Source organism: Aegilops tauschii, chromosome 5 (assembly GCF_002575655.3).
Source record: "Aegilops tauschii subsp. strangulata cultivar AL8/78 chromosome 5, Aet v6.0, whole genome shotgun sequence".
NCBI lineage: Eukaryota > Viridiplantae > Streptophyta > Magnoliopsida > Poales > Poaceae > Aegilops > Aegilops tauschii.
In genome coordinates this window covers 468,210,779-468,235,660 of record NC_053039.3, presented here as the reverse complement: position 1 = coordinate 468,235,660, position 24,882 = coordinate 468,210,779, and the positions used below count along the sequence as shown (strand labels likewise).

General features: G+C 44.5%; 1 protein-coding gene across 1 annotated transcript; it reads right to left on the bottom strand.

Annotated features, from left to right (window-relative positions):
* Positions 1 to 22,582: 22,582 nt before the first annotated feature.
* On the bottom strand, positions 22,583 to 23,773 carry LOC109738328 (probable glutathione S-transferase GSTU1). The gene is made up of 2 exons (XM_020297429.4): positions 23,362 to 23,773; positions 22,583 to 23,281 (listed from the first exon to the last, which is right to left on the bottom strand). The coding sequence occupies exons 1-2, from the start codon at positions 23,674 to 23,676 to the stop codon at positions 22,928 to 22,930; spliced, it is 669 nt and encodes a 222-aa protein (XP_020153018.1). The 5' UTR covers positions 23,677 to 23,773; the 3' UTR covers positions 22,583 to 22,927.
* Positions 23,774 to 24,882: the final 1,109 nt, after the last annotated feature.

Here is a 24,882-nt window from a genome sequence, read left to right as displayed (position 1 = left end):
TTCCGCGGAAAATAATTCACAGAAAATAAATAAAAATCAGAAAAATATATAATAAATTTTCCCCATATAGTTAGAAAATCTAGAATAGGGTGAACATTTTTTAACACAAAATAAATATTTTGAAAACATGCAATATTTTTAATGCAATAAAAATAGTAAATAAAATCCAAATAATTCCAATAAATGATTTTAACATTTTTCCTCCAGTATTTCAATTGTTTTGGAGAAGTCATATTTTCTCCTCTCGTTTATTTTTAGAATGAAATATTATTCCGGAGAGAAAATAATTAAAACCAAAATCCTCGTCTTATTATTTGATGAAAATCAAATATGAAAAATTCGAGAAAAATCCCCAACTCTCTCCGAGGATCCTTGAGTTTCTTAGGATTTATCGAGGATTTGTCAAAATGCAATAAAACATGATATGCAATGATGATCTATGTATAACATACCAAATTGAAAATTTGGGATGTTACACAATGCTCCTTATGCTCCTCTTCGTTCTTTGAGTAGACCAAAATATCATCAATGAACACCACGACGAACTTATCCAAAAACTCCATAAACACTTTGTTCATCAGGTTCATGAAATAGGCAGGTGCGTTAGTCAGACCAAATGACATAACGGTATACTCATATAGCCATACCTGGTGGTAAAAGCCGTCTTAGGTATATCCTGCTCTCGAATCTTTAACTGATGGTATCCTGATCGTAGATCGATCTTGGAAAATACCTTAGCTCCTTGTAAGCGGTCAAACAAATCATTGATCATCGGCAGTGGGTACTTGTTCTTGATGGTCACTTCGTTCAATCCTCGATAATCAACAACCATCCTCAACGATCCATCTTTCTTCTCCACTAGAAGTACGGGTGATCCCCAAGGTGACGAACTTGGGCGAATATAGCCTTTATCCAGTAACTCCTTGATCTGCTTCTTAATTTCCTCCAAATCTTTGGCGGGCATCCTGTACGGTCTCTTAGATATTGGTCATGTGCGTGGGAAAAGTTCAATCAGAAACTCAATGTCTCTATCCGGTGGCATGCCTGGCAACTCTTCTGGAAATACGTCAGGGTAATCCTTCACCACTGGTACTTCCTCCTGTACAACTCCTGATAAGGAATTCGCCTGAGTCATCTTCGGCATATGCCGGGATACATACTTAATCCTTCTTCCTTCTGGGGTGGTAAGCAAAATCGTCTTACTGGCGCACTCAATGTTCCCTCCATACTTTGATAACCAATCCATGCCTAATATCACATCCAATCCTTGCGATTCCAGTACTATTAGGTCCGAGGGAAACCGTAGTTACCAATCCTTAATGGTAACCGATCACACCATAAACTAGCCATATACTCTGCTCCTGGCGAGGTTACTAACATGGGTGACCTAAGGGCTTGGGTTGGCAGTTTATACTTATCCACAAATCCCCTTGATATGTATGAATGCGATGCACCAGTATCAAAAAGAACGAGTGCAGTAAATGACTTAACCAAAAACTTACCTATTACTGCATCTGGCTGAGCTTCTACCTCCTCCACGCTAACGTGGTTCACATGTCCTTTGTTGAAAGGGTTCGGCTTCTTCCCAGAGCTTCCATTGCCATTTCCATTCTGGGCTTCAGGGCATTCAGTTGCATAATGTCCAGTCTTCTGGCACTTGAAACAAGTAACGTGACTTAGATCCCTCTTGGCTGGGGTAGATGGGTTATTACGGTTCTGCCCGTTGCTTCCTCCATTCCCGTTACCATTCTTGGGTCCACTATGGTTGTGCGAACTACCTCCTCCATGGGTATGCTGAAACTGTCCTCCCGATTTCGGGGTAAAACGTGGCTTCTGCTGAGCTCCAGAATTGTACTTCCCTTGTCCATACTTCCTCTTACGGTTTTCAATCTGCTGCTGCTTCCCTTCAATCATGAGTGCTCTATCTACCAACTCCTGGTAGTTGTTGAAGGTTGCTACAATCAGCTGCATGCTCAGCTCATCATTCAGTCCTTCCAGAAACTTCTCCTGCTTGGCTGCATCTGTAGCAACGTCATCTGGAGCATAACGTGCTAACTTACTAAAGTCCTCCATATACTGGCCTACGGTGCGTCCTCCTTGGCGTAGGCTGCGAAACTCACGCTTCTTCATGGCCATAGCTCCTGCTGAAACATGGGCAGTACGGAAAGCTTGCTGAAATTGGTCCCATGTGACAGTGTCAATAGGGTGTGTGGCTGTGTAATTCTCCCACCATGATGCTGTGGGTCCATCAAGCTGATGTGCGGCAAAACGGACTCTTTCCGCATCTGTGCATCCTGCAGTGGTCAACTCCCTTCCAACTTTGCGGAGCCAATCATCTGCAACAATCGGCTCGGTGCTGCTGGAAAACACCGGCGGATTTAGCCTCGAGAAACGGGCTAAGTGATCAACAGGTGGTGGTGGTGGGTTGTTGTTGTTGTTGCCTTGGTTCTGTACTAACACTTGCATCAAGGCATTCTGCTGCTGAATCAACTGAGTGATCTCCGGTGGGAAAACAAATCCGGTGTCGCCTCTCGGAGGCATCTGATAGGTTTAGAAAAGATGAGAATTAGAATAGAATGAGGTCTAGAGAGGAAACACTACCCATATGCTCATGAGACAAACATAATCAATATCACTCAATCAATCAAACAACGCATACAATCGATCTAACTATCGTTACATAAGTGCTCGGACTATACTATTTACATGGGGAAATACTACTACTGATATGGTGGTCTACTAGAAATTTTGATCGGTCGAAGACTCCATGATATCTGCTCCAGCTTCATCAACAAAGTCATCTTCACTGGGGTCTGAGTCGGTGTCGTCGATGATGATGTAGTTATCCGGGCAAGTAGAATCGTCATCTTCTCCTCCTGGAGCTGGGTCTCCCATTAATACTCCGATCTTCTGTATCAGGTCGCCGTTCTTCCTCACTAGTGCGACGATTTCCTCCATATAATCCTCGCGTGTAGCCTTGAGTTCTTCCTCCAACTTCGTGATCTTGGTCAATGCCTTCTTCAGTTCTATCATGTCTGCGCACATGTGGTTCTCCTGGCGACGAATGTGTTGGTTTTGCTCCTGGATGAAAGCTGCAATTGATCCATCTTTCTTGGTGCTGACCATCTCCCATTGCTCATCTCGGCGTCCACAAATCTGATATAGTATCCTTAAGCTCCTTGCGGTAGACTTCTCCAATGCATCCCATAGAGATGTGGGCTGCCATGCTCTTCCCTAAACTCCAGGTTGGTGCATCAAAGGAAAACTCTATAGGCTCAGTGACTGGCGTAAACGTCCTTCCTGGAACTTGAACTTGAATCTTCCAGCACTCCTCTTCTGGTAGTGTGGCGTTGTAGGTTCCGGTGAAGCTTGGTATTCCGATGTTCAGGTACTTAGTGACTTCCTTCAAGTGTCGTCCAAAAGGTGTCTCTTCATCCGGTTGCATGAACTTGTTCCTTGCATCCGCCATTCCTAAAAGAGTAGAAAGTGGAGATGAGTCAGAAATGAGAAGAGAGTAGTGTTCTAGGGTTTAAGCTTAGTGGTCGTGTCCTACAATCAGCGTGTGCTCTGATACCACCTTTGTAGCGACCAGACCTCAAACAGTCTGTGCTGCTGTGCACCAGTGTCATCCCTGGATCAGTAATGCTGACATGCACAGTACAAATGGAGGATTTATAACAGAGTAGCAATCACACACTTATTACAACGAGTATCTCAAAAGAGAATAAGTATGATAAATATGGCTTAAGGCCATCTAAATACGATAACAGCGGAAGACTTGAAAGATAAGTGAGTCCATCAACTCCAACAGCATCACTGAGTATAAGACCATGACCTAAGGCACCTTACTCGTCGTCTGAAAAGACCACGACCTAAGGCACCTTAATTTCCATCAGTCAGATATAGATCGGACGGTCTATATTGCAAGATGGCACGCGTACCATCATCACCAACTCTGTTTTTTATAAGAGAAGAAATATAAGTATGGAGATACAAACGTATTATCGATAATTGTTTCCGTAAACTAGCATCTACATTCTATTCAACGCCTCAGCATGTGAGGCCTTAGCACAATGACTTCTCGACTGTGTAAAACAAAGGTTTTCCCGTCGCCGATAAGGAGGGGGTGACAGCGGCGCGCTTTTTGGCTTGCTCTAGTCCTAGTAGTCATACTAGGTGGTCTAAGCACGTGTAGATTTATTATTTTTCACGTCTCGTGTTCGCCGTACTGCCACGACTGTTGATGAATAAACGGTAAGTTATTCATGGCGAAACCCTTGTTGAGCGTGTTTGCGAGAGAGAGAGAGAGACAGTGTGCGTGTGTGATATGTCTAGAGACTGAGGCAATGATAACAGATTCTTTGTGTCTATGTGTGTGGAGGATAGAGAGAGACATGTACATGGGGCTTTGTGTTGTGTAACGTGGAGACACATATACATAATTAGAGAGTGAGTGTGCGAGATACACATGCAGACATGGGGAGAGATGAGGATCCAGATTAATGGGTGTTTGTGCGTGTCTGTGTGTGTTCGTGCACGCGTTTGTGTGTGAGAGGGAGTGTGTGTATGTGGAGTACAGAGACCACTAATGATGTAAACCTAGTATAAGGGAAGGGGGAATGGTGTGACATGTGTAGTAGCGGGATAGCATGGGTGCGGGCGGGGGGAGCAGACTATTTGGAAGAGACATCGATTGTGTGTGGGAGAGGGGTGTGAGAGCGAGAGAGAGAGAGAGAGAGAGCTAGCGACGAGAGAGAGAGAGAGAGAGAGGAAGAGAGGGGGCGTTTGTGTCCATAAATGGCGTATAGATAGGGAGACAATGTTGATGTTGTTTGAAATTGGCCTATGTAGCGATCAGACCTCAAACAGTCTATGCTGCTGTGCACCAGTGTCATCCCTGGATCAGTAATGCTGACACGCACAGTACAAATGGAGGATTTATAACAGAGTAGCAATCACACACTTATTACAACGAGTATCTCAAAAGAGAATAAGTATGATAAATATGGCTTAAGGCCATCTAAATACGATAACAGCGGAAGACTTGGAAGATAAGTGAGTCCATCAACTCCAACGGCATCACTGAGTATAAGACCACGACCTAAGGCACCTTACTCGTCGTCTGAAAAGTCTGCAACATGAAACGTTGCAGCCCGAAACGGGTCAGCACATGGAATATGCTGGCAATGTAACACATAGAGAGTAATGAACATAGTAATGCTATACTACATGCATATATGGCTGGTAGAAGGCTCTATGGTTACAGTTTTGCGAAAAGCCAATTTTTACCTACTGCAAAGGAATAAATTTTATTTAACTATCATGGTGGTTGTTAAACATTGAGAATGGTTGACAGCATTCTCAATCCCAATTAAGTATCATCATTAACCCAACAAAATTAATTAAAGTAACATGGTGATGAGATTCACATGATAATCCAAGTACTAGATACTCAAGATGTCCATAATCGGGGACACGGCTAACCATGATTAGTTTGTACACTCTGCAGGGGTTTGTGCACTTTTCCCCACAAGACTCGATCTCCTCCGTTGGGATTCTCGCACTTCATGGTGTTTGAGAAACGGATGACCGAGACACAGTCTTTCAGAAGCGTTAACTCTCTACTCCGGGTAGACAGTACCACCTACAACCCCTACATCTGCTAGTCTACCTGTTCAAGAGCTCACACAACTTAATCAGCTATGCTAGAGCCCATAATAGCTTGTGGCTGCACACGGAAGTTTCTAGCAAGAATAATCTCATGATCCCTTTGAACCTGGGTGGCGGTCCTTAGAAAAACAGGCAATCCTGGAATACCCAGGTACCTCAATCCACCCAGATGTGAGTTTTAGTTGCCACCTTAAGTTTAACCATATATTAACAATCTCACATCTGTCATGGACACACTGAAACCCAATCCACGGCTACTAGCATAGCATAGCAATATAAGCAAACGTAGAAGTAACTCCCAAGGGTTTGATAATAAAACAGGTAATAGGTACTACCTCAACTACTTACCAATACCCACAATTTAATTAGATCCTAACCATGCAATGTTTGAGGATTTGTCTAATGCAATAAAACTGGGTAGTAAAAGAGGTATGATCAAAGTGTTACTTGCCTTGCTGATGATCCGTGAAACTTAGAGATTCAAAGTAGCAAGTGGCGCACTCCGGGTACTCTATCGCAAACAAACAAGCATACAATAAGCACTCATCAAATGCACAGGTAAAACTCAAATAAAAGATCTAACCAGAAAGTTCAACTTAAGAACTCCGGTTTGCAAAAAGAAACAAATCGAACGAAGCAACGAAAGTCAAACGGCGAAAGAAACAAGCTTCGTTTACTAATCTGGATCTACGTCAAATTTTACAGTAACAAAAACTTGTTTGAGTAGGTTAAACGGAAAGAGGATTTCGAGACAAAACTCTAGGCGCTTGAATCGCCTGATTCCGATAAACGAGCGAAAGGATAAACCAGAACGAAAATCTGATCAGAAATCGCGATCTGGAATAATCGCGGAAAAACCGACGAAAAAGAAAACTGACGAACAGTTAAACGAACGGACGTTCGTTAACAGCGACTAAGCGACGAATACGTTCGTTAAAACGAACGAATCGGCAAACGTTCACTAACTAACTAAACCAAAAAAATAAACCGATCTATATAAAAAAACCTAGGGTTCCTAAAAAAATAAACCGAATCGGTTTTTTTTTTAAAACCGGACTCGGCGGCGGCGGCTCGGTTACCTCCGGCGAGGTGACTCCGGCGGGGCGGGGCGGCTCCGGCGGGGCTTCGGGGTGCGGGCGGGGTGCGGGGAGGCGGCGGGTGGCGACGGGGTCGACGAGGGGCGGCGGAACGGCGTCGGGGCGGGCTCCTCGCGGCGGCGGCGGCGGCTTCGGGCTCCGGCTCCGGCGGGGCTTCGGTCGGGGCAGGACGGTGTGAGGGAGGTGGCGTCGGGGCGGGGTATATATAGGTGGGGGGGCTACTCCGGCTTGGGGAAGGGGGCGTCGGGGAGGCGTGGCCGTCCCGGACTCGGGCGGCGGCGGCGTGCTCGCCCCGGTCTCCAGGAGGGAGACGGCGACGCGGGATGGGCCGGCCTGGCTCGGCTGGGCCTCGGCCCAGTCGGGCGCGGGGATTTTTTTTAAATAATTTCACCGAACATAAAAAAAATCGTAGAAAAATAAATAAAAATCCAAAAATGCCAAAACAAATTTTCACCGTCTAATTAAAATAATTAGAACGAGATGAGCATTTTCTTGGCCCAAAAATGCAGTTTTGAAAACGTGCAATGTTTCTAATGCAATTAAAATTGCAAATAAAATCCGAATAAAATCAAATATTTGATTTTAATATTTTTCCTCCAATATTTCAATTATTTTGGAGAAGTCATATTTGCTCCTCTCATTTATTTAATATGAAATATTTTTCGGAGAGAAAAATAATTAAAACCAAAAAATCCTCGTTGTATTATTTGATAAAAATCAAATATGAAAACCGGGAAAAATCCCCAACTCTCTCCGAGGGTCCTTGAGTTGCTTAGGATTTTCGAGGATTTGCCAAAATGCAATAAAATATGCTATGCAATGATGATCTAATGTATAACATTCCAAATTGAAAATTTGGGATGTTACAGCCTATGTACGGAGACGCAAGGGAAGCGAGTCATCGTGTGTGTGATAGGGACTTCATGAGATATCTAGAATAGATGGTGTAGAGAACAATGTGCGAGATCGAGAACGATGATATATTAGGGAGCTATAGAAAGAGTCACGACATATATGTATACAGGGAGGAGCTGGGGCGGGTCCGCATGTGGGAGAGATAGAAAGAGGAGAGTGGTGCACAAGGAGACAAAGTGTGCTTGTTTTGAAGTGGGGGTGGTGTGTGAGGTGAGTGTGCGAGAACCACATAACTAGGGAGATAGATGTTTGGGGGCGACGTTTTGTGTGTATGGGAAAGACACACTCTACATAGTGCGTGTGCTTGGGAAAGAGAGATGTCGGGAGACCTAGCTAGAGAGTGCGGGAAGAGATGTGTGCATGCCCAAGAGACAAAGTGATAGAGACCTATATTGGGGTCCGGACTTTAGAAGAGAGAGGGGTGTTAATGTGCTCGTGTGTTGGTGTTTGGGGGAGAGAACGACTTCTCTGTGTGTGTGTGGGGGGGGGCGACGAGGGGTGGGGGGGTGGGCGACGAGGGGGGGTTGGCTTCAGATAAAGAGTGAGGTGTCTATATTTGAGGGACTTTAGCGTAATTGAGATATACATGGTCAATAGTGTGTGCACTCAAGGTTGATCAATTTTTTTCACAGTTTGGACTATGAGATAACGATACTTTTGAACATGCGTGATATACTTTGATGTACCAGAATTACAAACCTAAGATTGGAATTTTGGAATTGGACTCCATCATTAGCTTTTGTAATTCATTTAAATGGAGGTACATTTTTAAGCCGGGATTTCGTGATTTCAAATTTATATATCAAACCTAGAGATATACACATACGGGCATGTTCAAACTTTATAATCATCCACTTTATTCATACACATACACATTTTTGCTTTTGTCATCATATTTAGGATAAACACATTTGGAATTTCATTTGAATTGGACCATATGATGGTATTTGCTTGTAGTAGCTCAATGATCCATATTTGAATTGAATGGACAATCTAAGTTTCGAGTTGGAGACATTGATTTTCAAAACTTGCACTTTTTTTGCGTGCAAAACAAACAAATTCTCGGCCATGATATCATAGTCGGCCGTACAAGAGCAGAATATAATTTCAGGCGCCAAAAGCTTTCAAACTTCCCGCTCACATCGAAATATCTCGCGCCCGAAAGTTTAGCCCTGCGATATTCTTGTTTTACCCCTCCCACATAAACGGAAAAGGGCTGCTTTGGTAACTCCATTGTTTTCCCCTATTTGCCCCCAACATTCTTCCCCAGAGCCTCTCCCCTTCCCCTCCCCGACACCCCCCAACCACGGCAAGCCGCCAAATCTAGTCCTCCGCTGCAGCGGTGGACCTCACACCCCGACGGATCTACCTTCCGCACCTTGGAACCCCCAACTGCCAACTCACCACTTCACCGGAGCCGCTTCAGCGACTGGCTTGTACACCACTCCAGATCTCCTTGACCGCCATCATGGTCCACCGCACCGGATCTGCTTAACCGGCGCCCGCGTCCACCACAGTGTAGGCCCTTCACTGACTCCCTCGTTCGTCCCTTCGCTGGCCCTTCATACAAGCCCTCGTCCGCCGCAACAGATCCGCCTCACCGAAAGCACAGTACAACGCGCCCGCCGAAGCCTTCATCCACTGCACCGGACCCGCTCCACGGATGCCATATTCAACTCCACCGGCCCTGCTTTACCGACGCCGCAGCCTCATCAGGTTATTTCGATCTGTACTCCTTCGGTTTTTCTCTTTATCGTGCAACCGTTCACTTATCACAGATGAGCTTTCTTGTATGTCGACAGGCGCCGCAACCGTAGCACCGGAGCCGCTTCAGCAACGGCCGGCCCAAACTCAACCGCAACACGAGCACCATCGACGATCCTTAGCTATCAATTATGCCAACGATACCCATACGCTGCCGAGAATCAGGTACTACTATCCAACGGCCGGCGCCTACGTTCACTTTCTTAGCATGAGCACCACACCTTTGAATTTCTTTAGGGCATCATTCAGTTTTTCATGAGATGCGTTATTCTGCTTGCACCTGTAGGGCCATACTTCTGGCAGTGAACATGTTACATGTGCTAAATTACATACCAGTGCACATATAGTTAATATGCTTTAGTTTTGTCCTAAGTATTACTGTACTTCCTAGATATCACTGCCTACTATTTTACTTCTTGCATGCTATATTTATGATAATGGTGTTGTTCTGATGCCACCTGTTGATTCCATCAGACTGCTTCATGTTCTCTATGCTTAATTACACATCAGCAAACTAGCATGTGGTTCCGCTGGTTTTTGTCCGTTTTACCCTACATTTTCTGATGCTAGCTGTTACATCAATGCTAGGAGCCTCTGTTCATTAATTTTTTGTGTGTTCTTGATCTTCCCAAGTTGCATGACTAATTCGATGCTTCTATTAATTATGGAGCTGCCAACCCCATATAGCAAAATATTTGTTCTTTTGGGGCTGGCACCTCGAACAAGCATAAAAATAGAGGGAAGCAGATATATTGTCGTGTATGCACACACCCTTCTTTCATTAGTTTAGATGAACCATTGATGATCAATTTGAACCAGTGCATGTGATTAAAATTAATTTTACCTAAATAGAGGGTGCAGAATAAACTACAACAAGTAGATTTGCAACCACGGGATGCTGACGATATCTTAAAAGAACATTGCAACAGCAGCAAGGCTTCACAGCAACATATGGTAAGCCAGTGTGTTTTAGTACATGTGAAATGTAATGCATGTGGGCTGCTTTCCTGGCTTGTGCCCTCAACCTGTAATCCTACAGAATAACAAATAGTTCAGTTGTCTGCTTTGCTGTATTGCTTGATTCGAATGCTTGTTTGTTACTTGTTACGCTATACCTGAGTTGGCCAATATGTCGGCAGTGTCTGCTGTACTATCGTAAAGAAATGCATGCCTAGTTCATTTGAGTCCTTAACTTTTCCTCTAAACTTCATCACAAGATTGTCTTCATAGTTTATATGAGGCCACACTGTTAAGTGCTTTCTCAGATTATTTCAACTGCTTAGATGCCTTGGCAACCTAAATATAGCCGTGGTACACTCCCTTTCAACTAGGGATGTCAACTGGGTCCCGTTTAATCCTGATTAAAGTCCACTAGTGGTATGATAGTTCAAAAGAGTTTTTGTTTTTTGAGGAAAATGAACCAGGGAGCTAGCAAAAACTAACTAGATGGGACTGGCGGATGTCGTTTATTTGCCACTTACATCCCTAGTTTCATCTTACCATTTTAATTTCTTTTCGGCTGATGTTGCTTCGAACCATTTAAATATAGCTTGCCATGCTCGGCAATAATTCGTATGTCGTTTACCATGTAAGCTTACTGCCTCGATCATGCGATAACTATCTCTTACTTATGTCCAGCGGAAACCTTTCAGGATGCCGTTCACACTAGGACACAGTGTACAAACCCAAAATCTATTTGTGGAAGCAGTGTGCCATCCATGTTACCAGATGGTAGCAGTTCAGAGGCAGCACCGCCGGAGAGCAGTCTGAGCACAGATATTATAGTTCTTGAGGCTCTACTAGAGGCAGAAAGAGATGGTGTGGCTGCCATTGATACGTCTCCAACGTATCTATAATTTTTGATTGTTCCATGCTATATTATATTCTGTTTTGGACATTATTGGGCTTTATTATACACTTTTATATTATTTTTGGGACTAACCTATTAACCGGAGGCCCAGCCCAGAATTGTTGTTTTTTGCCTATTTCAGAGTTTCGCAGAAAAAGAATATCAAACGGAGTCCAAACGGAATGAAACCTTCGGGAACGTGATTTTCGGAACGAACGTGATCCAGAGGACTTGGACCCTACGTCAAGACATCAACCAGGAGGGCACAAGGTAGGGGGGCGCCTACCCCCCTGGGCGCGCCCTCCACCCTCGTGGGCCCCCTGTTGCTCCACCGACGTACTCCTTCCTCCTATATATACCTACGTACCCCCAAACTACCAGATACAGAGCCAAAAACCTAATTCCACCGCCGCAACCTTCTGTACTCGTGAGATCCCATCTTGGGGCCTGTTCTGGAGCTCCGTCGGAGGGGGCATCGATCACGGAGGGCTTCTACATCAACACCATAGCCTCTCCGATGATGTGCGAGTAGTTTACCTCAGACCTTCGGGTCCATAGTTATTAGCTAGATGGCTTCTTCTCTCTCTTTGGATCTCAATACAATGTTCTCCCCCTCTCTCATGGAGATCTATTCGATGTAATCTTCTTTTGCGGTGTGTTTGTTGAGACCGATGAATTGTGGGTTTATGATCAAGTTTATCTATGAACAATATTTGAATCTTCTCTGAATTCTTTTATGTATGATTGGTTATCTTTGCAAGTCTCTTCGAATTATCAGTTTGGTTTGGCCTACTAGATTGATCTTTCTTGCAATGGGAGAAGTGCTTAGCTTTGGGTTCAATCTTGCGGTATCCTTTCCCAGTGGCAGTAGGGGCAGCAAGGCACGTATTGTATTGTTGCCATCGAGGATAACAAGATGGGGTTTATATCATATTGCATGAGTTTATCCCTCTACATCATGTCATCTTGCTTAAAGCGTTACTCTGTTCTTATGAACTTAATACTCTAGATGCATGCTGGATAGCGGTCGATGTGTGGAGTAATAGTAGTAGATGCAGGCAGGAGTCGGTCTACTTGTCTTGGACGTGATGCCTATATACATGATCATACCTAGATATTCTCATAACTATGCTCAATTATGTCAATTGCTCAACAGTAATTTGTTCACCCACCGTAATACTTATGCTCTTGAGAGAAGCCACTAGTGAAACCTATGGACCCCGGCTCTATTTTCCATCATATTAATTTCCCGACAACAAGCTATTTCTGGCATCGTTTTTATTTTGTTTTCTTTACTTTGCATCTTTATCATAAAAAGTACCAAAAATATTATCTTATCATATCTATCAGATCTCACTCTCGTAAGTGACCGTGTAGGGATTGACAACCCCTTATCGCGTTGGTTGCGAGGATTTATTTGTTTGTGTAGGTGCGAGGGACTCGTGCGTGGCCTCCTACTGGATTGATACCTTGGTTCTCAAAAACTGAGAGAAATACTTACGCTACTTTGCTGCATCACCCTTTCCTCTTCAAGGGAAAACCAACGCAGTGCTCAAGAGGTAGCAGCCATTAATGAGGTAATCTCGACCTTGAAGCTGGAAATTATGCAATTAGCTGCACGCATTATGCAAGCAACCCAAGAATTGGAGGAAGTAAGAATGTTGCATTTGAAGACGGAGGAGGTCCTGCTGCTTCTGCTATCTGAAGCCCAGGGTAATCCCAGTTCTTCTTTAGATAGCAGTTGAAATTGTCATTAGATTATTGTACTTGCATGTTGTGTCATGTCTCTGAATGGATTATGTTGTAAGACCCCCTATGTTGTCCATGTGTTGTAATGATCCGGATTTTTTAGGCGAGGTAATCCTCAGTACTTGTATGATTGACATAAGGTGAACTGTTTTCCATGTGAGCATATTGTATTGGATGAAATAACTGTTTGACTCAAAGTGTATCCAACCTACTGAATTCGAAGATCACGACATTTCTAAATCATAATCATATATAAAGGTGGAATAAATCTTTGTTGTGGTTTTGAAGAAATAAATAACAAAACGTAGAATTATCTATGGATATTTGTAACCGAATAAAAATTGGATTTGGATTTAGTTGCCAGGGCCCAGGGCAAACGTGAATGCTAATTCACCCAAGTTTTGAACGAAGCGGCTAAACACCCACTATCATTTGTGGGCTGCCCGAAGCAAGTGTTTGCAAGATGGAAATTACTGTCTACCCCTGACACTTGACATCCTTATCGACCGGATTTACACTGCTGTCGATAGGGGTAGACTAGTAACTTCAATCAGACGTGACACGACGGCCTCTGAGCCCATTCACACACGGTGGGCGCCAAACGTGGGCGGAAAAACACATTTGATTCAAGCTCGTCGGAAAGACATGTGTCTCTCCCTCCATTTCCCCATTCATCCACGGTGGGCGGCAAAACAAACTCTCCTCGTCCGAAATCGATGTAGGCTAATATTTTAAATAGGGGCAGATGTGTAACTTCCCTCAGACGTGACACAACTGCCCTACCTGTCAGCCCCGTTCATACACCGTGGGCGCCAACCGTGGGCGGCAAAACACCCTCTCCTCGCCCGAAATCGTTACCGGCAAATATTTGGGAGATGCGAGATTACCGTCCTATCCCCAACCGACGTGATGTCCGAAATTTTAAACGGGGGATAAGTTCGTAACTTTCCCACATTTCAGAAAAGCGCGTCCCAAAGTTTGTGATCCCCCCTCCACCTCCGTTTCCCCATTCATACACCATCAGCGCCACGACAACCTCCCCACTGCGGCCAGCCTCCTCCGTCCGCCACCCCATCCTCCACCTTGCCGGAGCCGCTGCCCCTACCCCATCGTCCACTGCAAGAGATGGACGTCTCTCATCCACGGCGCCGGACCAGGATCCTTTCATCGCGTCGTATCGCTTCATCAGCGCCGTCGTCCACTTTGTCGTTGCCGCTCCTACGACCGCCTCGTCCACGGCAACAGGATGTATCCCCTGACCCAACCGTCTGCCATCTAAAGTCTTCTTCCCTGCCGCCGACAGCCATCGCACCCGCAGCACCCTCAACGTATCAGCAGGGGCCTACACGGCATCGCAAGAGAGGTGGTACTCTTCCATATGTGCTTAAGTTATTGATCTCACCCAAAAAATAGATCTTAAATTGTTTACCGTACTTTTCTTGTCCGTACCAAATCGTAGTGGCTAGTTGAATGCAAACATTGGTTGCGAAGTAGCTTTGTCCGGTTTGCACCTTCAGATCCACCATGTCATGGTCACTATACTCGTAAAGCTTATGGTTTCCCCCCTTTATATTCACTACCATCATCGTAGGTGCTTCACTGCTTCGTGTCGTGCTAGCACTGCTCCTCAAGACCTCAACCCATCAAGCGAAACAACATGCCACTCATAATTCCAAAGCTTACGTGTTGAAATACGAATCTGATATGATGCTCACTAAAACAGAGAACGTTTAATTGGTCACCTAATGTTCCTATATTCGTTTCGAAAAGCATGTGCGCCACCCACTGGTCCAGCTAGTTCCACTTTCCTGATTTTACTCTTGATGCTTAGGGTTTTCCCCTTTTATCTACTCTACTATGATCTGCGTAGGTGCTTTCTGTCATACTAGCATTACTCCATCCTTCAAGGTAAACAACACAACACTCAAAATTCCAAAGCTTAGTTGTTCAAATATGATTGTGATATGATAATGATATTAGTTAACAGACACATTTAATTGGTTAACTAAAGGTCCCACTTGAGTTTCCAAATGCATGTCGCGACATATAGAGAGACAACAGAATTGCATTTCTTTGTCACTTGTTGACTGTACATACCAAATCTTAGTTGTTATTTCAAAGAAGATATCGGTTGCTAACTACCCTTTGCGCAGTTTGCAGCTTCAAATCTGCCATCCCACTGCCACGGTCAACACTATACTCATCATGCTTACGGTTTCCCCATTTTATGATGACCACGATCAGCCTACGTGGTTCGTGTCGTAATAGCACTGCTCCACCCATCGAGCTAAACAAGCTTAGTTGTACAAATTCAAATATGATATTATGCTGATATTAGTAAAACTGAGAGATGTTTAATTGGTCAGCTAAATGTTCCTACTTTAGTTTCGAAATGCATGTGAGCCACATATGGAGAGACCGGAAGGAATAGTATTTCTCTGTGCGCTCTGGTTCATCATGGGTGGCCAACCGACATTGTATAGAAAGACTTGTAATATCTTCAATCTGCTTGCTCTTCTGCTCTTCTTTAAGATGATCCTCTTCTCTTGCGGTCGACTGGTCAGGTCGAGTTATTCTCCCTTGGTATATTTTGAATCTGTCAGGTCAGGTCGACTTGTTCTTCTTTACTATATGTTGAAGCTATCATCTGCGAAGTATCATCACTTCTGGAGCTCTCATATTTTGAGTAGTAGGCCACATTATATTAATGCACACACCAAATTACAGCATGCATGGCACCTCTTAGAAGAATTGCAGAGATAGCACAAAGGGGTTTACAGGGAGGAAGTATTGGATTAGAATCACTTCTGCATTACAAAGATAATCTCACTCATTTTTATGTTTTCATGCATGTCAGGTATTGAACATTATCAAAATGAATATGAGAATGGGCGCACGAGGGGAATATTGCAGAACAATCCACTGGCTAACAAACTTGGCATGGTGGAGGATGGCCTACCTTATTCACCCATCAAGGTGCATACTCTAACTTGGCAAGGTTGTATTGGTCGCACATATTTTGCATCTGACCTCTTGCATTACTTCTACTTTGTTACACCATCTGCTTAGTTTAAGCATCATATATGAGTATATGCCATACCTATCCATTTTCTGTACCTATTCCATGTGTCGTCATACTATGTTTTTCCAGTCAAATGTTGTTCTTTCGTAATAGATGTCCAAAAGGAAGAGGCTGATTGCAGATCCTCAAGGAGTACAAACTAGGTATTTGGAAAAGGTAGTGATACCTGTTAAATTAGATAGATCAGCAGCCACAGAAAACACAGGCCCAACTGTAACAGACTTTACCCCTACTCCAGTGGCCAAACCCCTATTAGAACTGCTGACAGCCCAGCGTCAGGTACTGTCTATGATATCAATTCAAAATTTGAACTCCTAAATTTCTGCAGGTGCCTTACCTTCTCTCTTGTATAAAAACTAATTTCAGATGAATCTCCTTGCTCAAAGGATCATAGGATCTCACGACAATACTGGGCTCTGCATTGCTCTTGTCAGTAACTCTTGCCCTTTGTCGGCATACTTACACTCATTGATGTTTGATTATGTAGCATCACTGTAAATGTTCACTTCTTTATCCTCCCTTTGCTTGAAATTATAAGATCTATATTTACTCTTAGATAAATATAGAATTAACACAATGTTTATGAAGTTTTGGATTGCTCATGTAAGTACATGTTGTCATGTACTCCCTCTGTATCGAATTAATTGTTGATCAATTGGATGTATTTAGAACTTAATAGTGCTAGATACATCCATTTGAGCGACAACTAATAACGGACGGTGGTGGTATTACTGTACATGCATCGCGAGATAGTTGATTGTCTAGCATTACTCTGCATCTTATCTGCCCTGCCCTCCACTTTCTCCAAATTATCATATCTACATTTACTCTTACCAAAATGTTGAATAAAGCCAATGCCACTGCACACGTTGATGTCTGCATTCCTCTTGTCAGTACCTTTTGCCTTGTAACATTGTACTTAATTAGTTGCTATTTGATTATGTATCATCAGTCTGCACCTGAGCTTCATTATCCTCTATTTCTTCCAATATTATTTGATCTATATTTACTCTTTGCAAAATGTAGAATAATGGCAACGCTTATAAAGAATTTTCTTTCGGGAATTTATTGAATTATCTTTCCATCAACATGGAGAAGGGCTTTGTCCAGCCCGTGTTAACATGTAATATAAGTTCATCCTTCTCAAGCCTTCAAACTTTGTTCTAGTATAGATTTGGATAGGCATCATTTCCTCCACTGCTGTTTACATCTGATTGGATGTTTGCAACAACTACCAGTTTTAAATTGTAGTTGTAAAAACATGTTCCTTATGCAGAACAGATCCATTTATTTGCTTATATAATTGTGAAACCTGTTACGTGTCTCCTTGTTTCTCTTTCAGAGTCGTATCTCTTATGCCAGGCAGAACTTTAGGAAAGATAGTGAGCCAAACCATCTTGAGGACAGCGAGATGACCCCAAGGTCCTGTCTTGATGAAGACGGTGAGTTGAAGCTACTCACCAGCAGGTGTGAGACAACCTCTATGCAGTCGCTGCCTCAATCAGTTCGACTTCTTCAGTCTCAACTTAAAGCGGAAAGGCTTGCTTCAGCTCAGCTCCGACTTGAAGTCAAAGATGTAATGAAGATGTCAGGGGACTGCCTTGCGCACTATGGTGCCATACAGCTAGGGATGAAGCATCTATCGTTGACACAACTGAGGTCTCATCGGCTTGTTCGGCTGCTTGCGGGGCCCGAGCTTGCCAGATCTAGTGCCTTCTGAAGTGCTCTCAGTTTTGTATATTCTTTTGTCGGCGCGTTTATATGCACTGGTGGCGACCTTTGATGCCCAGTGTATGTAATCCGCGGCCATGATGCCCTTTATTATCACCGGTAGCGAACTTTGATTCCCAGTGGATGTAATATGCCGTAATTTCTTTATTGTATAGTGTAGGTTTATTATTTGGTCGGTATGCTGTAATTTAGGCCGGAAGGTTCAGTGGATCTCAGTGTTGTCGGTCTTCAGGCCGGCCCGTTACTCATATGGGCCAAAACGTGGGCCTATAATCATCTTGGGCCATTAGCAGGTCTAAACCTATAGTAGTTTCCCGCCTTTAACAGGCCATGGGCTACATATTTACTGTAGTCACACTGGGCTTCCTACAGGCCGTAGAAACAATGGGCCTTCTACGGTCTGTAGAAACAATGGGCCTTCTACGGGCCGTAGAAACAATGGGCCTTCTACGGGCCGTATCATCAATGGGCCTTAGAAGGGCCGTATGATCGATTGGCCAAACATGGGCCAAAAACAGACCGCATTATGGCCGTAAACGGGCTAGAGTTGGAGTCGTCCGTTCATGGGCCGACCATAACGGGTAGTCGTTAATAGGCCGTATTTGATGACGCTATGAAAACGGCCCAACGTATTAACGGGCCACAAACGGGCCGACTGTAACCACGGGCTGAATTTGGCCCACAAGCAGAAAATGGCAGTAACGGGCCGTAAGTAACCGAATGCTGGAAATGAGCCCAAGAATAAATGGGCCCTAAGAAGGCCAAAAGATAACATGGGCCGCAAACGGCCCAATGGATTGATGGGTCGTTAATGGGTATAAAGTGATACACTGTTCATTACGGGCCAGTTTCACCACGGGCTGTTAATGGGCCAAGAGTTACAACGGGCCTCATATGGGCCGAAAGACGTCATGGGCCATACATGGGCTGGAACTTAAAATGGGCTGGAATCATATTGGACGGCCCAGATGACGCTACTGGGCCTAATTCGGATAGGTCGTAACGGGCCCTGGGTTAGCGGGCTGTAAATGGGCTATATGCGAACAGGCCGTTAACAGGCTTTCCGTGGGCCGGCCCGCCACCTTTTGACCAAGTCAAACGGGCCGGCCTTTTCACATGAATGGGCCTCTGTTCGGCCGTGCCACGTGTCGACGTATCATAGGCGCCTTTGGTCCAATGAGTGGATCACATCTGTCCCAACGGTAAGCCGACACGTGTTTCCTCCAGTCAATGATGATTTTACACGTGGAAAATCCCCATTGGTCGGGGCTGTTAGCGGGTTATCGGATCCAAAACCGGACCCGATAGCTTAACGGCGTTCCGTTACGGTGGATGCCACGTGTCGGTCACCCTTGACGAAAGCACTTCTGTGACACGCGATTTATCGTCATGGAAGTGGACACTTCCGTGATGATAATTTTGGTAATGTCATGGAACACTTCTACGACAGCACAGGTATGACTATCTTGATTCTGTCATAAAATTGTCATGGATGTACATGCATGACAAAAAACGCGACCTACTGTGACAAACACGTATCATCACGGAAGTGTATTTTTCTGTAGTGTGTGAAGACAATATCTGAACGACGGGACAACAAACAAAGCCGCTTTGCCAAAATGCAGGAAGCGGCTTGGAAGGATGTGGAGAGGGTATTCGGAGTGCTTCAAGCTTGTTGGGGAATTGTTCGTGGAGCTGCAATGATGTGGGAATCGGAAACTTTGTGGCAGCTCATGACATGTTATGTTATTTTGTACAATATGACTGTCGACGATGAGGGTGATGGTGTTGCCCAAACCAATGATTTTGAAGCACCTGGAGAACAAATTCAAATCTCGGAAGATCAAGATGCAGCTCAGCTTATGAACTTTCTACAGATGCATCGGAATCTTCGAGATCATCAGGTGCACGCGCAGCTAGGTTTTGTGGAGCATATGTGGACCCACAATAAAAACCAAAGAGCTAATGTTTGAGTTGTGCACTTAAAAAATTATGTATTTTCGGTACCAACATTTGTTATTTACGTGCGACATTGCGTGTATGATAGACGTGCATGGATTTGAGAGTCCAGATTTGAGATATGTGAATGAAGAGCACGAGACATGAGGGGCCATCCGGATGCGTCCGCGGGTGTTTGAGGGGACGGATTTGCCATGTCCTGTTGTAGATGCTCTTAGTCTTCACTCCACCGGCCTGCCCGCATCAGTGGGCCGGGCGGGCCTCACTCCTTCTCTTTCAACGGACGTCTCAGCATGCCGTATCGATTCAACATGTGGCATGTCATGGATAGGGGCATAGCCAGCCGCCAACCCACCATGCAATGGGGTCTTTGTGGATGTGTTTGGTTTCTCGCATCGATTTTGGCACCCTTGTATTTGTGGCTCGATAGTCTTTTTGAGCTAATACAGCCTCCAAATCATGTTCTACACTTTTTTTAATTGCTCAAAAAGCCACATGCTACATAAGAGCATAAACAGAGGCACGGCGTTTGGTTGTGAGTGTGCTCTCCAAATGCAACATGCTACTTCTTGGTTACAGTTACGTGCAAGACATGCGGTGTGGTAACTTCTTTTTCGAGTAGTGAGGTTACCAAGACATGCGGTGTGGTAACTTCTTTTCCGAGTAGTGAGGTTACCAGACACAGAGCCATGCATGGGCATAGGCAACAACACTAAATCATATTCATACTACTTACTGAAGTAGCATAGACATAATAGTGTCTCAGACAGTCAGATAGTCATACACATTAAGTATAATATCGATTACAAGCCGCACTTTATCACAACATTTGCACAGACACAGTCGAAGACGGTGACCCTGAAAATATCCTAGGTCAGGACCTTTAATGTGAGGAAGTATCTAGGTGGTAAGCAATGGCCACCTTTGATCCATGACAACCCTCCCGATAACATCTCGGAGCCTGGCCTTCCAGTTGCATCTGATGTTCGTCGTGAGAGTGATCTTCCGTGGGAGGGGCCGAGGTGCTCATGAAAGGCATTGGGGATGGGAAGTAAATCCAACCCAGGTGCTAAGAGCACCTTATGGTAGTGGGTTGGATGTCAGCTATCCGTCGACAATCTCATATTGGTGAGCGTGTGGCATGTACCATCTTTCCCAATGTAGCTACGATTCTACAGAGAAACATGTATTTTGGACCCACCATAGAAAGAGGGTAATCTAGTTCACTCATCACAACGTTTTACACTTAGATTTCTACCCCGTTACTCTCTCTGATATGAGAGTTGGGATGACTCTGTTAGTTTCGGTAGGGCTGGAAATTCTACCCAAAGCAGGAGATTCAATTAAGCAACATTCCGAAGCTACAATTTTGCCTCTCTAATTGCAAGAAGAAGTACAAAGGATGAATGCAGAAGTTGAGGGGTCAAACTCCTGTAGAGGGGGGGGGGGGGGGGGATAAACGTCTAAAATCACTTGTCTGAAACATCTAAAAAATCTGCCAATATATTCCCAAAAAACGAAAGCTAAGCGATAATTGTTTTGTGAAATCATCAATCAACTCAGAAAAAAAAAGATAGAAAGAACTTGTTCCGGTGGCCAGGAACGGACACAGCAACCAACAAGTTAAATCATGCAATTGATAGTGAGCAATGGGCTGATACGCAAATGGGTTTCTAGCGGTGCTGGTATGTAACGGTGAAAAATCCACCTCACACATTTGTTGAGACCTATGCACTCCTATACATGCAAATTTATATGCATGTATCTCGATCCATCACAAATGATTACGTCAAATCAGTGTAGGTCCCCCATCTTCTCACCCAACAATCTCATCCTTTCATTCCACATTTTTTAATTCAAATCTTTCATATCTTTAAATCCATAATTTTATTTTTGAAACTTTCATATATTTGAACTTCTAGCGCCAGGACCTTTAGAAAAAGAGCAATATCGGATACATTTCAAGCACGATTAAATTTTAATGTTTCAATCCATCTGTTTCACTCAATCTATTTCAGTGTGTGAAACTGCTTAGAACAAGACCAATGAGTGAAATCTGTTTTTAAAAATGAGTGAATTTATTTTTTTTAAATGAGAAAATTTCTTTTTAATGAGTAAATTATGTTATTTGAAACGAGTGAAATCTGTTTTAAAAAATGAGTGGAATTATTGTTATTTTTAATTCAGTGAAATCATTTTTTAAATTGAGTGAAATTTGTGTCAAAATAAATTAAATTAGTTTTTTATGAGTGATTTTATTTGGTACGCAGCAAAATTAGTTTTATGAAATGAGTGAAAATAGTTTTTTTTTGAGTGACATTAGTCTTTGGGAATGAGTACTTTTATGGAAATGTGTGAAATCTGTTTTTTTAATTGAACGAGATTAGCTTTTGGAATGAGTGAAATCATTATTTTATTAATTGAGTGAAATTACTTTTTGAATTGAGCGGGATCAGTTCTTTGAAATGAGTGAAAACTATTTTTTGAAATTAGGAAATCCATTTTCAAAATGTGTGAAATCTGATTTTTAAGGAGTAAAATCATTTTCTGAATTGAGTGAAATAATTTTTTAAAACAGAGTGAATTCGGTTTTCAAAATCAGTGACATCTGTTTTGAAATGAGTGAATTTTTTTTGTGAATAGGCCAAAATCACTGCTTGGAAATGAGTGAAGTCTGTTTTTAAACTGGTTAACTAAAAATCTGTGAAACTGATTTTGCAGTGTGAAATAAACTGAAATTGAAATATTAACTAAAAATATGGATGGTAACAGAACAGAACAACATGTGTCATGCCTGTTTTTTATTCCTTGATCCGGCACACAGGTTACAGGGGCGGGACGGTCCATGAACTGGTCGCCGGCCGAGCACAAAGCACGGAGCCAGCAGTACCCAAATAATAAAAGCACAAACGACTGAGACGGACGGAGGAAACAACAGTGCAGTCGACAAGGAGACGCACGACTGCACTTGCGCACAGGCATGCATGCATGCGCGACGACGCATGCGACACGTACGTGCGAGTGCTGATTGCCGGCCGGCCGGCCACCCGGCTAGCTTATTAATTGTACTCATCATCATACTGACGTACGCAGCTGGCGGATCGAGCAAAGCTACTCGAGGCCAAAGTGCTTCCTCATGCCGCCCACGAACTGGTACACGGCCTCGGCGTCCGGCAGCGACTTGGCCACGCACTCGTTCTCCCCGACGCACCGCGCCGCCCATGCCGTCAGCTTGGGGCACTCCTCCGCGATGCTGAACCCGGCGAGCCGCTCGTACGTCAGGAACCACGGGGTGAAGGTCACCAGCGCCACGTCCGCGTACCCGAGCGCCTCGCCGCCGAAGTAGGGCTTCTCGCCCAGCTCCCCCTCCAGCGTCTTGAACACGCCCACCATCTCCTTCTTCCCCTCCTCCACCGCCGGCGCGCCCTTCGGCACCTTCCAGATCTTCCCGGCGCACTCCGGCATCTGCACGCACACACGAGTCATGATTTACGAGTTACGAGAGCAGCTTCGTAAGCAGCTGAATCAGTGGATGTAGACTCTACCTTGGCATCGACGTAGGCGGCCCAGAAGCGGGCGTTGGCGCGCGCGTAGGCGTCGGCGGGGAGGAGCTGCGCGCCGGTGCCGGCGAACGCCTCGTCGATGAACTCGAGGATGACCAGGGACTCGCAGACGGCCTTGCCGTCGACGAGGAGGACGGGGACCTTGGCGTGGACGGGGTTGGACGACAGCAGCAGCGGGCCCTTGGTGACCATGTTCTCGGCCGTCTCCTCGTACTCCACGCCCTTCTTCGCCAGCGCGATCCGCACCCTATTGCCGAACGGGCTGACGAAGCAATTGAGCAGCTTCACGGCCGCCATTGCCTTAACGAGCTAGTTAATCAGGGTCTGGTTAGGGTTATGGGCTTATGGCGCGTGTTTGCGTTGATGTTTCCTCGGTCGACTGGGGGCGTATATGTAGGGTCAGAATGCTGCATGGCACATTTGGTTACGACCTCGTGAGAAACGTCTCCTTTCGGTGTTTCTGTTTGCTTGTCCCTAGCTTGCTTCGGTGCGCGCTAGCAAGCAGGAATAAACATCAGTATGTGCAGATCGGTTTCATCGAAGGACTGGCTTTGCTCACGTCGTTGAAATTTGTACGTTAATTTCTTAGAGATGCATGGGGCCAGACGGAGATTAGCTTTCTCGGTGTCGCTCCGGATGGCGTCATTTGCATGTACATCATGCTTCGGAGCCAGCTATGTTCTTTGTGATCTTGTCCCTGCAGCTGGCCGATGGAGGTAAGCTCAATGTAGGTATGCTTGCCTTTCTAAAAAAATATCAATATATCAGGGTTTGAGGTCACTATATCAATTTAGGTATTTTGATTGCTTCCAAGTTTTTTGGTCCTCACTTAGGCATGACTTTGATCTTTTATGACTTTGCTACTTACTGGTGTGTTTATTTGTGTGCGTATTTGATTGTGTTAGTTGTGTGCATCGTAGCTATGCATATGCAGGGTGTGTGTTGATTGTGTTGTATCCACTTGATGCTTCATTTGGAGTCAATAAAATCAACCCTTTGTCGAAAAAATTGGACCTGCCGCCCGGTAACTCAACATTCAACATAGGTGCCAAAACTCCACCTCGCCATGTTGGGCCAAATGTCCATTCAGTTGAAGAAACAAGTTAGCCAAAGAGTCCACCACAACCTTCCCTCAAAAAGAGCCCACCACAACCTAGTGTGTCTGTGTCGCTGATTGTGGAAAATACTATTCTTCACTCAGTGTGAAGGATAACCCTGTAATACAAAGGGGCAACCGGGTGGCTAAGGTAGAGCGTAGCACGAGCGTTTCATCGATTTTTTTTTTGTTTTCTTATTTTTCTCTGACCATTTTCCCGAAACTCCTATTTATTGCCATCACGCGCGACATCCTCCTCCTCTTACTAGTGATTGTCCTGTTATGTGAAGGGGGGCAATGGAGCGGCGGCCAAAACGCCTACTCCACCTCCGTCTGGAGGTGGCTACAGTGTGAAGGAGATTGGGTGGCCGCCGCACCACCTCCTACATGGTTGCCATCGCAAGAAG